Genomic DNA, 17,276 nt, shown 5'->3' on the forward strand with positions numbered 1-17,276 from the left:
TGCAATCTGACCCCTCATCCAGGTCATTAATAAAGATTGAACAAAACCATTGCTAGAACAGATCATTGGGGCACTTCACTAGAAACTGCCCACCAATCTGACATTGAGCTGTTGATCACTACCCATTGGGCCCGACAGTCTAGCCATCTACAGTCCATTTATCTATCCATCTTCTATCCATCGTACAGTCCATTTATCCAATCCATATTCCCTTAACTTCCTAGCAGGAATATTATGGGAGACTGTATCAAAAGCTTTGCTAAAGTCAAGATATGTCACGTCCACTTAATTTCCCATATCCACAGAGCCACTTACCTCATCATAGAAGCTAATCAGATTGGTCAGGCACGACTTGCCCTTCGTGAATCCATGTTGACTATTCCTGATCACTTCCCCTCTTCCAAGTGCTTCAAAATGGATTTCTTGATGATCCCCTCCATTATTTTTCCAGGGACTGAAGTAAGGCTAACTGGTCTGTAGTTCCCTGGACTGTCCTTCTTCTCTTTTTTAAAGATGGGCACTACATGTGCCTTTTTCCAATCATCTGGGATCTCTCCCAGTCTCCATGAGTTTTCAAAGATACTGGCCAAAGGCTTCTCAATGACATTTGCCAATTCCCTCAGTACCCTCAGATGCATTAAATCCGGACCCATGGATTTGTGCATGTTTAGCTTTTCTAAATAGTTACTAACTTGTTCTTTCCCCACCAAGGGCTGTCCACCTCCTTCCCATACTGCGTTGCGCCTAGTGCATTCGTCTGGGAACTGATCTTGTTTGTGAAGACAGAGGCAAAGAAAGCATTGAGTACTTCAGCTTTTTCCATAGCATCTGTCACTAGGTTACCTTCCTCATCCAGTAAAGGCCCCACACCCTCTCTGATTACCCTCTTATTGCTAACATGCCTGTAGAAACCTTTCTTGTTATCCTTTGCATCCTTTGCCAGCTGCAATTCCAATTATGCATTCCAACTCCCCTGCATCCTCGAGCAATATATTTATACTCCTCCCTAGTCATCTGTCCAAGTTTTCACTTCTTGTAAGCTTCCTTTTTGTGTTTAAGCTCACCAAGGATTTCCCCGCTAAGCCAATCTGGTTGCTTACCATATTTGGTTTTTTTGCTGCACATCAGGATGGTTTCTTCCTGTGCCTTTAATGAGGCTTCTTTAAAATACTGCCAGCTCTCCTGGACTCCTTTTCCCTTCATGTTAGCATCCCAGGGAAGTCATGTTAGTTCCCTGAGGGAGTCAGAAGTCTGCTTTTCTGAAATCCAGAGTGTGTATTTTGCTACTCTCCTTTCTTCCTTTGGTCAGGATCCTGAAATCTACCATCTCATGATCACTGCTTCCCAGGTTGTCATCCACCTCTACTTCCCCTACTAGTTCCTCCCTATTTGTGAGCAGTACGTCAAGCTGCGCATGGCCCCTGATCGGTTCCTTCAGCACTTGTACCGAGAAGTTATCCTCAACAGTCTCCAAAAATGTCCTGGGTTGTCTGTGTCCTGCTGTATTGGTTTCCCAATGGATTTCAGGATGATTAAAGTCTCCCATGAGAACCAGGGCCTTTGATCTGGAAGCTTCTCTCACTTGTCTGAAGAAAGCCTCATCTACCTCATCCACCGGATCGGCAGGCTATAGCAGACACCAACCATAACATCACCCCTGTTGCTTCCACCTATAAACTTAACCCACAGACTCTCAACAGCATTTTCTCCCTCTAAATACTGGAGCTCTGAGCAATCATACTGCTCTCTTACATACAATGCAACTCCTCCTCCTTTTCTTCTCCACCTGTTCCTCCTGAACAGTTTATACCCTTCCATGACAGTTCTCCAGTCATGTAAGTCATCCATTATTCCAATCAAATCATAGTTCTGTGACTGGGCCAGGGCTTCTAATTCTTCCTGTTTGTTCCCCAGGCTTCTCACATTTGTGTACAGACACTTTAGAAAGCCAGTTGATTGCCCTAACTTTTCCTTTTGAGTCAGGGGTCCTCCTTTGTTGCTCGCTTCTCCTTGTGTTTCTTTCCGGTATCCGACTTCCTCACTTTTCTCAGGGATTTGGTCACTGACCCCCAATAAACCTAGTTTAAAGCCCTCCTCACTATGCTTGCAAAACTGCCCACAGAGATGCTCTTTCCTCTCTTGGTTAGGTGGATCCCATCTCTTCCTAACAATCCTTGTGAACAGCGTCCCATGGAAGAAAAAACCAAAGCCCTCTCTCTGACATCACCTGTGCAACCACGCATTTCCTTCCTCAATTCAACAATCCCTATCTGGACCTTTTCCTTTAACCGGAAGGATGGACGAGAACACCACTTGTGCTTCAAATTCCTTGATCCTTCTTCCCAGCGCTACATAATCTGCTGTGACCTGCATTTGGGAAGGTCATTCTTGGCTGTATCATTAGTTCCTACATGGAAAAGCAGGAAGGGGTAGCAATCCGAAGGTTTAATCACTTTTGGAAGACTGTTGGTCACATCGTGAATGCGAGCTCCTGGTAAGCAGCACACTTCTTGAGACTGCAGGTCTGGACGGCATATGGATGACTCAGTCCCTCTTAGGAGGGAATTCTTGACCACTACCATCTCTCGTCTTCTTTTGGAAGTGGTGGTCATGGAATCCCCATCCCTAGGACTACACATCCCATGCCTTCCAGGAGATAATGTTCCCTTTCTAATTTCTTCCCTGAGAGGTCCCTGCCAAAGCATTCTTCACCGCATTGCCTGTGGAGAGAGCCTGAAAGCGGTTACGTACCTCTACATGAACGGGGGATACCTGAATTGGTTTTCTTCCTTGTTCTGTACTGCCCTGACAGGCTCTTCAGCCTGCTGTGCCTGCAGGATTAAACGCTGCCTTCTATTGAGGAAGTCTTCATCCTCTCTGATGGAATGTAGAGTCGATACTTGGGCCTCAGGTCCTCTAATTTTTTCTTCAAAAATGGTGACCAACTTGCACTTAGTGCATATGAAATCCCTTCTTTCATCTGGGAGGAAAACAAACACGGCGCATGCTGTGCAGGTAACAACAGCAGACCTATCACCATCCATACCTGCCTTCCTTCTGAGAGATTTCTCAGTTGTTATTAAATGCCTCCTTGAAAGGCAGGAGTGTAGTGAAAGGATTTTAAAGAATGGCGAGTGTATCTTGCGCCCTTCCCAACTCCCTGGTTGCAAGTTCCCGGGTCGCTTATTCACTCCTTTATAAAGCCCTGGATTACCTAATAGCCCCTCCCCCTGATTAAGGCTCAGCCAATGAGCAGAGGCTTCTAGATTTCAAACCCTGATTAGAAGCTCACAGCTTCCACCTGCCAGCCACAGCACACGTTCCATGGGGGGAAAACTCAAACAGCCAAACACAAGCTCAGCATACAGCAAGAAAACCCCAAACACAAACACACACTACAGACAGCTACTTCTCTCAGGGGTCCTGTATTAGCTTCCTCCTTTACCTGGAGAATTCCCTCTCCAAACTCCCTGTTAGCAACCCCTGTTCGCATTCCACATTAATCAACCCTTATACATATCTGTCTTCTATCCCAAATCACATGCGGATGCCAGTGCTGCTCGTCTCCATATTTTGGACATTCGCTGAACACTTGCGCTTTACCTAGAATGAACTAAACAGTTTAGACGATCAGCTACTGAGAGGAAAACTCTAGGAAAATGTTCAAAAGATCAAGTTATATCCAATCAGAAACTTTCTAAATGGATTGCAAAATACATCAAACTATGCTACTCATTAAACAACATTCCCATGACCAATCATATATATACTCGGCCTTTCAGAGCAGTGTCCACATCCGCTGCATTTCTAAAAAAATATCCCAATTACAGAAATATGCAAAGCAGGCACGTGGACTTCAGTGCACATGTTTACCAAACATTATGCATGATATAAATATGCCACTCCAGACATTTAATTTGGCCTACAGTACACATTGTACATCCCAGACTCACATCTGAAGCCACGCCTTCCATGTACTTGGGATACTGCTCCTTAGTCCCCTATAGTAGACCATCCACAGGGACACACCTTGAAGAAGAAGAGGCAGTAGCTGATGTTCTTCGAGATAGTTGTCCCTGTCGGTGCTCCACAACCTTCCCTCTTCCCCTCTACTTTGGAGTCTTAACATTTCTCCATGGTAGAAAAGGAACAGAGGGACTGTTGATGACATGTACGCCTGCATGCTCTCAACACAGTGAGACAGCATCACGTATGCTCATTGACACTTGGGGCACTGCTGCTGAAAATATCCAATATTAAGCGCAGAGCTCCAAAACACCTACAGTGGAGGATCCGCAGGGACAACCATCTTGAAGAACATCAATTACTGCACAAGGTGAGTAATTGTCTCTTTTGCTAACTTGTGTGTGCCTTTAGTCTCAGTAAAGAGTGACAATAAAAAGTCCAGTCCTGTTGTTCCATGTTGTGCTGCTTAAAAATGCACAGTGTTCTTTATAAAATAGAGAGGCATACAGGGGATATGCTGCCCTACCTCAGCACAAAACAGTGTTATTGTAGGGTTTTTTTGCTCTGCAGACTACACTTTCTCAGCTACAATTCTGTCTTGATCAAGAGAATGTATGGATATTTTCTCCATGGTTGGCATGCCTTTACTTGTTTCAGCTGTAGCACATTTCAGTTGAGCAAATAATTCTTTAGAAAAAGAAAGGAATGGCAATAGCATGAGAGAAACTCATGAAGGGTGCATGAAAAGGTAGGTATTGGATGAGTTGGATCCTTATTAGTAAGGAATGATGAAAGAAATGCATGTGGTTGGAAAATACATGGTGAAACTGATCAGCATTGAAAGATGTAATTGAAGATCAAGGGGCTAAGTGCACTTGTATATGAGAGAATTGGTATTAGAAGTCTTGGATGGCCCATGACAGATGGGGACTAAATCTCAGACCCCTGGCTAATAAAACCATATGCTCTACTGCCTAAGCTGAAACACTCAGGTCTGTTAGCCCAGTGGTTGTCAGAGATTCAAACTCATAAGCCAGTAGAGGTGAAAAGAGCACTATGCTTTGTAAGTGGGGATTGCATAGATGTAAGGAGAAACATCCTCAATAATGGGTAAAGGATGGGCATGGTTAGAGTGGGAAGACCTAAGCAGCAGGGAAAGGACTTAACATGACAAGTAAGATTTGTTCAATTGCCGAGATTGTCCTCAGTACTGAAGTTGGGGAAATCTATTCTTGGTGTCTGAAGTTGATATGGGAAAAGCATGCTCAGTTTCTAGCATAGGTAGATTGAGAGAAACTTTGCTAAAAGACTCATTTGTTGGCAGCACAATAAAGAGATCAGTTTACATGCTATGAGAATTGAAGCTAAATGAAGACCTAAAAGTTGACTGAATTGATTGTTGTTCCTTACTGTACTAAAGTCCTTTGCTATTACAAGTCTGTAGTCTGTTCTTGATCTATATATATTATACAGGGTATGCAGCCCACAAGATAGCTACTAAGATGTTACAATAGGTTAATATTCACTGACTGAAAGTAGAGAAATATGTTTTGTTTGTAACAGCTGCTTTTCACTAAAGGTTTATGGTCAGTTTTAGCTACCTTGGCTTTATTGTATAAAGTGCTGAAACCTATGGTAAGGTTATTTTTCAAAGTCATAGATTCCAAAGCCAGAAGGGACCTTTGTGACATCTAGTCTGACCTTATGTATCACATAGACCATAGAACTTTCCCAAAATAATTCCTTAGGCATGTCACTTAGAAAAACATCCAGCCTTGATTTTAAAATTATCATTGGTGCAGAATCCACCATGACTTTGGTAAGTGTTTCCATTGGTTAATTTTTCTCATTGTTAAAAATGTACAGTCTGTTTCTACCAATTTCTGAAATTATTTAGTTTCAACCTTCAGCCAATGCATCATGTTATACTTTTTGTCTATTCCTGTGACGTTTTCCCCCTTCCAGAGTTCAGTCGGCGTCTGAAAGAGCGAATGCATCACAATATCCCTCACCGTTTTAATGTGGGGCTAAATATGAGAGCAACAAAATGTGCAGTGTGTCTGGATACTGTGCACTTTGGACGTCAAGCATCTAAGTGTCTTGGTAAGAGCAGGGTGTGTGACTGAATGGAGAGCAACTGAATGCTAAAATTGAGGGTTAACGCGTCAAGTCTTTCAGAACAGATCCCCATATCCTTGAACAGCGAGTAAGGTTAGCTTCTTCACCAACAGCCTTGATTACATTTTCTGGATGTCGGTGAAAAGAGATGGCTCTATCTGGGAAGACAGGTGACTGAGTCCTTCTCCTAGCTATCCCGTGGTTCTTTTGTTCTTGCCTTCCTAAAAACATCTGGGAATTGGGACAGTGTGTGACTACCAGGAAAGTATATTGTTTTCTGGACCAGCACTGCTTGTGAGAATTAGAGAAATCATTCCAGCTTCTTTCTTAGTCCAGGAGAATATTTGATAACATATTTCACACCAGCAGAGACTTTACCATCCGGTACTTGTTCCCTGCCAAAAAAGATTGACAGCATCTCATAAGACACGAAAAGTAACTCCACATTTGAAAATATTAGGAGGCTACTAGGCTGAATCTGAGATGGTTGGAGGGGGAGAGAGGTGTCTCTGGGTGACAGTTTGGAAGCTGAATGCACTGGGCCATGTTTTCTGTTATATGTTCTTATAAAGTTTTAATCTCTCAGAATGCCAGGTGATGTGTCACCCAAAGTGCTCAACGTGCTTGCCAGCTACATGTGGACTGCCTGCAGAATATGCTACACACTTTTCTGAAGCCTTCTGTCGGGACAAACTGAACTCACCAGGTTTGCAGCTGAAGGAGCCAAGCAGCAGTTTACGTCTGGAAGGATGGATGAAGGTGCCAAGGTATAAGCACGAGTCTGTGCCAGAGCAGGTGGTAGCGCTTATGGAACTGTACCATAAATTATCCTAGTCCATGAGTCAATTTCTCTGAATTCTCTCTGATATTTGCCATTGCAATCTTGTGTTACCTGTGAAATTTATCTCATGGGGATTTGCTCACCACTTTAATTCAAAATCTTGATGGAAACTCTGATGTTCTTTTGTGCTTGCTGTGTTTTCAGAAATAATAAGCGTGGACAGCAGGGCTGGGACAGGAAATTCATTGTCCTGGAAGGAACTAAAGTGCTAATTTATGATGCTGAAGTCAGAGAAGGTAACTTGACCCCTGCAACAAATAAGACTTGTCTTTTCTGGTTTTTGACGTTATTTATTTTATTGAGAGGTCTAATTAATATGTTCACATTAGCTGTTGTTAATTTGAACTGATGCGTGTAATAAGACAGAACTAGTTCCCCCCCACCCTTTAGGATTTTATTAGCATTTCATTCTTTAAATATTAGAAGTAACCTTGTGCTCCAGGTATGAAAAAGCCAGTGTGCTATCCACTTCCTTATTCCAGTTCTTCATTATTTTCCAACTATTTTTTGGGGGGTTTTTTTGTGTCTTGTTCTCATTAATTTTTCACGTCCCTTCCCCTTCTCCCAAAAGCTGGACAGCGGCCTGTGGAGGAGTTTGAACTGTGCCTTCCCGATGGAGATGTGACTGTTCATGGAGCTGTAGGGGCTACTGAACTTACAAATACAGCAAAGACAGGTGAGAATCAGTGCAGCTGAGGTTGAATGGATTTCAACTGATTCATGAGTTTGAGTTGGCATCCACCAGCAGTTAACTGTGGTAGATCAGATGTCATTCTGCAGTTAACCTTTTAAACTACTGTTCTGTAACATCATAAATCTTTCTGAGGTTACCTCCATTTCAATTAGGCATGCCTTGTGAATAGTTCAGACATTTAGTGTTGGACCCACAAAGTTGATTGCTTCCCTCCTGATGGTTGAACTGTGAATGAGGTACTCTTTCATTCAAATAGAGGTAAACCTTAGAGTGGCTTTATAAAGTTATTATAAAGCACTTTTAAACATAGTTCAAATAGTCTACTTCCTTCTGTGCCCTCAGCCAACTGAATTTTCAACTTGCATGTCTTGGCAGTGTTCTAGCAATAAACCTTTAACTAAAATTAATATGACACACAATGGAATCAGTTATTCTCTAAGAAGAAGAAGTAATGCATGTAGAATATTGGTTGTGTATATGTGTAATTGAACTGATTTAAAGGTCATGTATCTCTTGGGTTTAATATTAGAGGGTATGGAGTTCAGATATCAATAGTAGGAATGTAACTGTTTCTTAATACAGATTATTGAATAACAAAAGGAGACTGTCTTCTAGTGTTGCTTAAGCCCTGCTCTCACCAAGACAAACATGGAAGAAATCACTTAGTGACTTGCTTTTGGGAAGCATACATTGTGGAATAGTGCAGAAATAAATATCAGGGATCTCTTCAGTCATAGGATTTTTTTTAAAGGACTTTCTCTATTGTAGATGACATTTCTCTTCCTCTCTGAATTAAGGGTGATAGTTAATCTTTACTTAGCAGACAGAAAGATGGAAACCATATGCATAGTGCTATCTATTTTTTAAGCTTTAATAGCTAGTCTGCAGCCTGGAATGGAAAAGTCCATCTTTGCTAATTGCATAAATTGTAGCAGTAAAAATCCTGTTATGGTGACATCCTATTATGGTGACGTAAGGATGACAGACGCTAATTTAAGAAAAGTGAAATTGTTCAATATGCTCATCAACATTTTGTTCTCTGTGCAATCCTTAGATGTGCCATATATACTAAAGGTGGATTCTCATCCGCACACTACATGCTGGCCTGGTAGGACTCTCTACCTACTAGCACCTACGTTCCCTGATAAGCAGCGCTGGGTTACTGCTTTGGAGTCAATAGTGGCAGGAGGGAGAGTTTCCAGGGAAAAAGCTGAGGCTGATGCTGTAAGTACAAATAGATTATCTCATAATAAAACATTCTTGGAGGAACCATTCTGAAATATTCTTTATTAGTATCTGATGTGCTGAATTTGAAATGAAATTAAACTAGTTAGTATTATTTGTCATTAATGTCATGTAGTAGGATTACTGTGAACGATGGTTTACAATGAGATTGATGCCTTCTCTCAGAGCAAATCTCAAAAAAGGCTTTTTTCCCCTCCTCTTTTGTGGTTTGTTAGCTGTTTATTCCTGACAAAAATAGGAAGTTAAGTAGTCTCACTGCTGTTTCATTTAGAACAAACCTGAAGCCCTATACCTCTTCTGAATACAGGGAGATTTTACTTTTTGGAATCTTATATTCAAATTTTGGTTATGGAGACAATGGAAATCTGACTAGCAGCAGTAGTCCAGGATGTTAATTAGAACTCTCTTGACTTCCCAAATATGACATTGTTTGGCCGTTTCTTTTTGGAAAGTTTTGATTTTCTTTTTATAACCACTTTATGAGGGCTAAGACACACCAGGATTTCTTAAGTTCTATCACTTCTCAAAAGTTCCTTGTTCAAGTAAGTGTTGGCATGTGTATGTTTCATGATGGGACCTCAGTGTCACTCCATAATGAACTAGTAAACTTCTGCTAACTTCTGTATTACTAATAGATTGATGTAGCTGGTGTAGAGACTTCTTTCCGTTTGTGCTCAAATAGGGAGACATGCATGCTTGTGTTCTCAGTTTCATAATAGCTGTGTCTTGGTAAGTCGCAGCTTATTCATCTTTGCTGATAGGATCCTGACAGGTTTGAGACACATTTCATGTTGCTCAACTCTACTTTTCCATGGCTGAATGTTGCGCATCAGTTGATAGTTGCAATTCAGATAGTGTTACATTATTTAGTTTTAGTTACAATCAATGCAGCATGAATCTGGAAGCAATAATGTGTGTTAAAGTTTTGAGATGTGAGTGTACATGCTAGCTCTTCTAGGAGATGAGGAAAATGCAGGTCACTGTGAGTCTGTGCTAAACGTTGTGTAAGTGTTTCATTTGTGTTTGCCTAGTTAATCATACTGAATTTTCTTTGTGTCACTTACAGAAGCTGCTTGGAAATTCTCTGTTGAAGCTTGAGGGGGAAGACCGTTTGGATATAAATTGCACAATGCCCTTCAGTGACCAGGTGATGACACTTGTGCACAACATTCAGACTAGTCACTGTATACCTTGCATGAATGGAGTATATGCATCCAGACTTTTAAATAGGAGCCTTTTCTGCTAGGTGGTTAGATTCCATTTGCTATTGGCTGGTATTGTGCATGAGTTAAATTTAGTCTTGAAGCATTCCTGTGTTGTTCTTATACAGTGCTGACTATTCAATTTTTGTCTTTATAGGTTGTACTTGTTGGTACAGAGGAAGGTCTCTATGCCCTGAATGTGTTGAAAAATTCCTTAACACACATTCCAGGACTTGGTGCTGTTTTCCAAATTCACCTCATAAAGGATCTGGACAAGCTTCTCATGATAGCAGGTATGATGGCAGAAAGATGGCAGCTTCTGGCTTTTGAGGAAGTTTTCCGATAAATGTTCTAGATTGTGACGGTTAAGGGGAAATTCTATACAATGCAAAGTCAGTGGAACTTGTTTTCCCTGAGTTCCGCTCTACTTTTATATATGTTTTTTCTGTGGTGCTTATCAGAGAATCATCTCAGATTCTTGTGTACAATAGTGAATGAAGTAGTAATGTTCACAGTATCCCTACACATGCTCTCTGTTTTTACCTGAGTTTCTGAAGTTAGGCTTCTTAATCTATATTTTTAGCACCCAAATAAAAGTGTTCTGATTAGCAGAGGTGCAGGTTCATTGCCATCACTGGAGTCACCCATAAACATTTGTTTATTCCCACATCTCTCCTGGACACTCTGGTGGTCTGTACAGGGGAGAGGAGCCATTCTCTTACGCTCAGGCAAAGCCAGTCAAGATCCTCCTGCTGTTTCTGCAGCTATCTGCTGAGCAGTGAAAGCAGGGAGGGAATAAGAGCTGTAAGGCATACCCCCAGCACACAATGGAATTGCTCTGGAGGCTGCCCAGTAAGTAACAGTCCAGGGTGGTCGAGTCTTCTATTTCCTCTCTGAAGAAAGTTGACGCAGACGCATAGTTTTAAAGTTGCAAGGCCTACTTCAGGGAGTACATTTTCAATTCTTAACATTCTTTTCATCATTTTTAACAATTGTCCTGAAAGGCCACAGGTTGGGCACCACTGCCCTAGGATCTGTATTGCCATGATGACCCTCTAATGCTTTGAGAGAGTATCCCACAATCCTAACCCATGTGATATAACTAGCAGTCCTTTTGTCTCCTGCTTTTTATGTCCCTTGGTCTGCATGCTAATTGGAGCATTGTACTTTTTGAGTGATGCTTAGCTCTTGGTCCTTTGACTAAAAGAACTAGATAGCACAATTGAATGTCTACACCTTCTGTATCATGTTTGAAGGCAATTAACAAAAAAAGCTTCAAAAATGTGTTGTATGATATTAAGTTGCCCCAGCTTTTAAAACAGTACTTCAAGTTAGTAAGAAAGAAAGTCATTATAGACCAAAAATACCCTGATGTGATTTTGAAAAGGTGATATTACTGTCAGGACTCCAACATGGGTCAAAGTGTTTCTTAACACTAGCACTGTGATGCTCCACTATGAACTTGTGCGGGCAGAAATGACAGAGCATCTTTTACTTGGAAAGGAGGAGCCCTCCTGGCTAATGTAACAACACATAGAAATTTTGTTCAGCTATAATTAGAAATTGTAACCATCCAAGAGACACTGCTTATTTTCCCAGGTGTATTTATTACTCCTTTTTTAAAGCCCTCTCTCACATGGAGTTGTTTTTTTTTTTACCTATACAGTGTTCTTTAGCTGTTACCACAGTAACAAATCCATAATGAGAAGCTGCTGCTTATGTAACAGAATAGGCTCTTGCCCTGAAGAGTGAAATTGGCCCCCTGCTTGATTACCTTACATTGAAAAAGCGTAACTGTTTCTGTCTTCAGGAGACGAAAGGGCTCTATGTCTTGTTGATGTAAAGAAAGTGAAGCAGTCTCTAGCCCAGTCTCACCTCCCAGCCCAGCCGGATATCTCACCAAACATCTTTGAGGCTATCAAAGGATGTCACCTTTTTGCTGCTGGCAAGGTAGGATATAGCTCCTTTATGCCCAGAGTTGTCCCTTAATTTATCTATGGCTCCCAGGCACAATTAGATAGGCGAAGAGCTTCCCAGATTTAATCTTCATCAAATCATCATCTTTTTTCTAGCCTTTATCAGCACAGGCAGGAATGACATTCTTGTTTTTCATATTTTTCTCCAAATAAGGGCAATAAAAGGGAAGAGAAGAGTATCTATTTGTAGGCTTTTATGATTAATGAATCTTTTATTCCTCTGTCTTTGCTCGTGAATGCAGGATAATCCTTTCCTAGGTAGTAAATTGCTCACACAGCTGTGTTAGTCAACAATGCTCATTGTGTTTGCTAATTTCATTATGAAACACTTGACCACTGCAGGTGATTTCAACAGGAACTGCTCATGCAGATTACTCAGATCCTAGACAAGTTGAGCAACGTTCATTTCAAAGCACAATTTAAAATGCATATTCAAACCTGCCTGGGTTAATTTGTGTTCATTATCTCTCTTCATAGAAACATTCTATTCAAAGCTCTCTATTTTTTAATAAACTTGCTTAAACTACAAAAGAAATCACAGAAGCATTTTAGGTGTACTCTGTCTTTAAGAGTGTGAAAAGACTCTTCATTGTTTCACTCATCTGCAGTTATACCATTCTTTCCTATTACAAATATTACACACTCATCTCTGCCAGTGTCTAGGTACCTCCCTCCACTGTTTTTCATGTGTTCAAAATATTTTCCATAACTTGCATGTGAACTTCTGTATTGCTGTCTCTAACCATCTCTTTCACTTTCCTGTAGGTTGAGAATGGACTCTGCATCTGTGCAGCCATGCCCAACAAAGTGGTTGTTTTGCGTTATAATGAGAGCCTCAGCAAATTCTGCATCAGGAAGGCAAGTTCATTGATTTTTCTCAGTAGTTCATATATTTGTAACAATCCAGTAAAGCAGTAAAATTGTTCTGTGAATGTATCAGTAGGATCTTAGCTTAGAATGTCATGCAAGAGGAAGATTGAATTTCTTTTTAATGAATATGCCCATCGAGTCCATTCATGCTTGATGTTTGAGGACATAATGCTTCAAGCCTTAAAGGATGAAGCCATCAGGACTTTTCCTTACTTGCTTCTTACCACCTGTGGCAGTGAGATGAAACCAAGCAGGTGTCCAATATACTTGATTCTTGAAAGAACCTAATTGGTTCAGTTTTAACCAACTTTGTTGGGGAAAAAACCCTCATTCTGTCATTTAAAGTGTAACCCTTCTGTCAGGTAGCACCGGCAGCAGCTGGGGCCAGGTTCAATATCTAGGGGTCCCTTTTCATCCATCTGACAAAACCGGCTCGAGCCCCCACCCAATAGCTTTGAAAATTCACGCACCCCTGGGTGCTCTGAGAGGCAATGCTTCCTCACTCGCAAGCACAGAGTCTGAGTGTAGAAAAGAAACTTTTAATGAAAGAGAGAGAGAAGTCACATGGCATTAGCTCTGGAAAATACCATAACCAGAATTCATACCCCCATGAGTAAGCGTCCCAGCTCAAATGGATTGAGCAATGTCCTTTGCCTCTCAGACTCATTAGTGCAACAATGTAAGGGTCCCATTCACCTACCCAAACTTTCTCCGTACCCCACTTCAAACGCCCCACATACAGCTCTGTCCAGTTAGTGGGGACCCAGAAACATCACCCTGATGACACCACTCACTGAGCCTAAGGTCATGCCACCTTTGTGCTGCTCCTGTGGGCCGCTTGCTCCACCAGCTGCCCTGCTGGCCGCCTGCTCCTTCTTCTGCCGCCCGCCTGTCGCTCTCACCAGCCACTCTGCTGGTTGCCTGCCGCTGCTCCTCACTAGCTGCCCTGCTGGCTGCCTGCTGCTTCTCCTACCAGCCTCCTGCCGGTCACTCCCACCAGCCACTCTGCTGGCCGCGATGGGTCTGGCTCCAGGTCAAACCTAGGCTGGCAAAAAGATTCCAGCTTCCACTGGAATAACAAAAAAACTTCTAATGGAGTCTGCTTTAGATCTATCCTTAGAACGGGGGTGGGGGAAGAGACAGGTTGAACCAGTCTTACAGCTCATCCTGGCAGGCATGAAGCAGGCTGGCTCAAGCCCTTTCCCCCCAGCTCCGTTCACTCAGCTCTGGAAGGGGGAGGCTTATTTATCTGAAACCCCTTACAATGATGGTGTCTCTCCTGCAAGCACTGGGGTCATATTTTACAGTTCCTACATTTAGGAGTAGCATGGTTTTTGACCCCACAACAGCCAAATTAGTTACAATAGACCACATTCCATTCCAACAATTGACCCTCCATCATCCCTGGCTGAATTGGATTTAAATTCCTTCCCCATCCCAGCATGAGCTGTATTTCCTTCCCCATCCCAGCATGAGCGGATAACAGTTAATTATCTTGCAGGGCTACACAATTTAATTGAGCATACCCACCACCAGGGCTGCTCTCTACTTTTAGCTGGCTGATTGCAAGCAATAGTTCATCCCCTGCTTACAAAAGTATGTTCAAAGACTAGCTTTGATTGAACACCCCCTCTTGCCTTTAGGGCCTGGAGGTGTACAATTTTCTAGTGTCTGAACCTAGTGCAGTACATTGTAGTCAGATTGGAGTCAAATGCCTTGCCTGAGGTACCTGAAATTGGTTTAATATGTAACACTACATATAAGCAAGGATTGCTGCTTTACTCTGAATCTCTTTCTCAAATCTCCTTCACTAGGCCATTTGGCGAATACCATGGCACATTACCCAAGAGTGTTAGTCTAATCCATAACTGACAGTTGCAAGATCTGTCTGAAAGAAACAAATGCAGTCTTTTGGCTTTTCACAGATGCTGTAACTGCTGCTGCCTAACTTCTAAAGATAGCTGGAGTTCAACCAAACCTGTTGTGTGTACACCTGTCTTCTAAATAGCCAGCAGAACCCCCTTAGAGAAGGAAACTCCTGGATATAGCAAGCAATTAATACTAGTTCTGCCAGCAAGAGCACTGTTCCATCTGCTGAAGATTGCAGCCTCACAGTCTACAGTTAAACCATTCAGCTCCTTTTACAGAGAGAAATATTGCCACTCAGAACACTATGTAATAAAATAAATGTTTAAAAAAATACAGGGGAACTACCAGAACAGAAAAGTTGAATAAGGATAATCAAGGCTCATGCCAGTGTGTCTTGTCCTTCTTTTCCAGGAGATTGAGACTTCAGAGCCCTGTAGCTGTATCCATTTGACCAATTACAGCATCATTATCGGAACCAACAAGTTCTATGAAATTGAGATGAAGCAGTATACTCTGGAAGGTAAGAGTCATTTCCTGTCACACATTATACACCTCTGAGAATGTTCCTTTGTTACTTGACTAAATAAAAGGGAGCAAAGGGATATGAACTTATAGAAAAGCTGGTGCTGACATGGCCATTCCTTTCTCCTCCTCTACAGAGTTTCTTGATAAGAATGACCACTCCTTAGCCTCTGCTGTGTTTGCTTCTTCCACCAATAGCTTTCCAATCAGTATCATACAGGTGAACCCTACAGGACAGAGAGAGGAGTACCTGCTTTGTTTCCATGGTAAGTGCATCATACAGCTGCTGGTCTAGTTTGATCATCTGCACAGCTATAGTGATGGAAGGGTAACCATTCATGGACATTATTGCTGGAAATGGCATGCCATGAAAGTGCTGGAGGGAAGGAAGTTAGACTGGATCATATTATGCATTGTGAAATATAAAATTCATAGACCCTAAAAAAGCAATTAGAACCTAAAAGAGCAAGATCTAGTTGGGATTGGTCCTGCCTTGGGCAGGGGGCTGGACTTGATGACCTCCTGAGGTCTCTTCCAGCTCTAGGATTCTATGATCTCGTCTATTAAAATCTGTTGGTCAGAATCCTTCTGATTTATGTTAAAATCTCTGTCTCTCTGTCAGTTCTTCTTTGAGTGTCTTTTGCATATCCCCACTCATGGGATGTTCAGAACAGCACAGCTCAAACCGGTGGAACTCCAGCTAGAAGTAGCCATTGGCATTCCACCTCCTTTGTCCATCTCTCTCCTGAACATTTATACTTTTGTCTTGAAAAAGACAGTGTATTAAGGATTTATCTTATGACATGTTTTGTGCCTACAAAACTTAAGTAATACACATTGTTTGCCCAGCATTATGGTGATCAGCTGTGGTTCAGAAAATTCCATAGTCCTGCTTCCCAAGGTTGCCAGATTTAAGAGGTTCAAGTGTAGTTAGCAATTTGTTATTTAGTTACTAGTGCAGTATTAGATTAAGTTAGTTGTAAGCCTACAGATGAGAAGTTTCAGAGCCAAAGAATAAAAAGCCCTTTTTTAAAAGATGTGTGTCACATCCTGTAGTGTTTGTGGTATCTGACACTCATGCTAGATACTTGTCATCTCTGTGTGAGGGACACTCACCTTCAAATTGTTAGTTTGTTTGACTTACTCAATATTAGCAAAAATGAACAGGAAAAAAAGGCTTCAGACCATTTTATTACATAAGAACATAAGAATGGCCATACTACAGGAGTGAGCAATAATTTTTGGTAGGGACCACCCCAAGATTTTGAAAAGTGGTCAACAGCCACGCTTTTCTGTCGAGAACATGTGGGGTCTAGGATGGAGGTTGGGTGCAGAAGGGCGCATGGAATAAGGAACTGAGGTGCAGGAGATGGTGTGAGGTCTGAGACTGAGTCTGGATAAGGAGGGGGTTGTGACCTGGGTCAGGAGATTGGGGTGTAGGGTTGGAGGGGAATATGAGTGCAGGAGAGAATTCTTGTCTAGGGGCAGGGCTCTAGGAAGAAGTGCAAAGTCTGGGAAGGAAGACCTGGGAAAAGGGGAATAAGGGGGTGCACACTGCAGAGGGTTTGGGGGGCTACAGAGTTGTGACCTGGGGGAGGGAGTTGGGGGTACAGGAGAGGCTGAGGTGCCAGAGGCAGGCACTAGCTAGGAGGCACTTATCTAAGGTAGCACACTCAAGGCAGGCTGGGCTCAGCACACTCAAGGCAGTCTGGGCTCCCTGCCTGCTGCAGACCCAGATCACTTTAAACTGTGTGCTGTTCCTTCCACATGGCTCTCAGCTCCGGGAGGGGAAAAGGCTTGTGCTGTCCTCCTCCCCCAGAGCAGCGTGTGCTGCTCTTATTGGTTGGTTGTTTCCATCATTTAATACAGAGAGGATTATGTTTTCCAATATGCATTGCTTTGTATTTATCAATATTAAAAACTTCCTGCTTCTGATGTACTCACTTTGCTATTACTTTTTGAATTTTTGCCTA

General features: G+C 42.1%; 1 protein-coding gene across 9 annotated transcripts in view; it reads left to right on the forward strand.

Moving 5' to 3' along the window:
• CIT (citron rho-interacting serine/threonine kinase) overlaps positions 1-17,276 on the forward strand; it is a 150,594-nt gene that overhangs the window by 122,955 nt on the left and 10,363 nt on the right. For 8 of the 9 annotated variants that reach the window (XM_075898125.1, XM_075898127.1, XM_075898130.1 and 5 more), the window contains 11 exons: positions 5,932-6,069; positions 6,671-6,851; positions 7,070-7,161; positions 7,497-7,601; positions 8,674-8,843; positions 9,931-10,011; positions 10,224-10,359; positions 11,877-12,016; positions 12,808-12,900; positions 15,193-15,301; positions 15,441-15,569. In XM_075898125.1, coding sequence (XP_075754240.1) covers positions 5,932-6,069; positions 6,671-6,851; positions 7,070-7,161; positions 7,497-7,601; positions 8,674-8,843; positions 9,931-10,011; positions 10,224-10,359; positions 11,877-12,016; positions 12,808-12,900; positions 15,193-15,301; positions 15,441-15,569 — 1,374 coding nt within the window. Of the gene's footprint in view, positions 1-5,931; positions 6,070-6,670; positions 6,852-7,069; positions 7,162-7,496; positions 7,602-8,673; positions 8,844-9,930; positions 10,012-10,223; positions 10,360-11,876; positions 12,017-12,807; positions 12,901-14,837; positions 15,088-15,192; positions 15,302-15,440; positions 15,570-17,276 lie in introns of those variants that run through there. The other variant, XM_075898134.1, reaches the window with a different exon arrangement.

Source organism: Pelodiscus sinensis, chromosome 15 (genome assembly GCF_049634645.1).
Source record: "Pelodiscus sinensis isolate JC-2024 chromosome 15, ASM4963464v1, whole genome shotgun sequence".
NCBI lineage: Eukaryota > Metazoa > Chordata > Testudines > Trionychidae > Pelodiscus > Pelodiscus sinensis.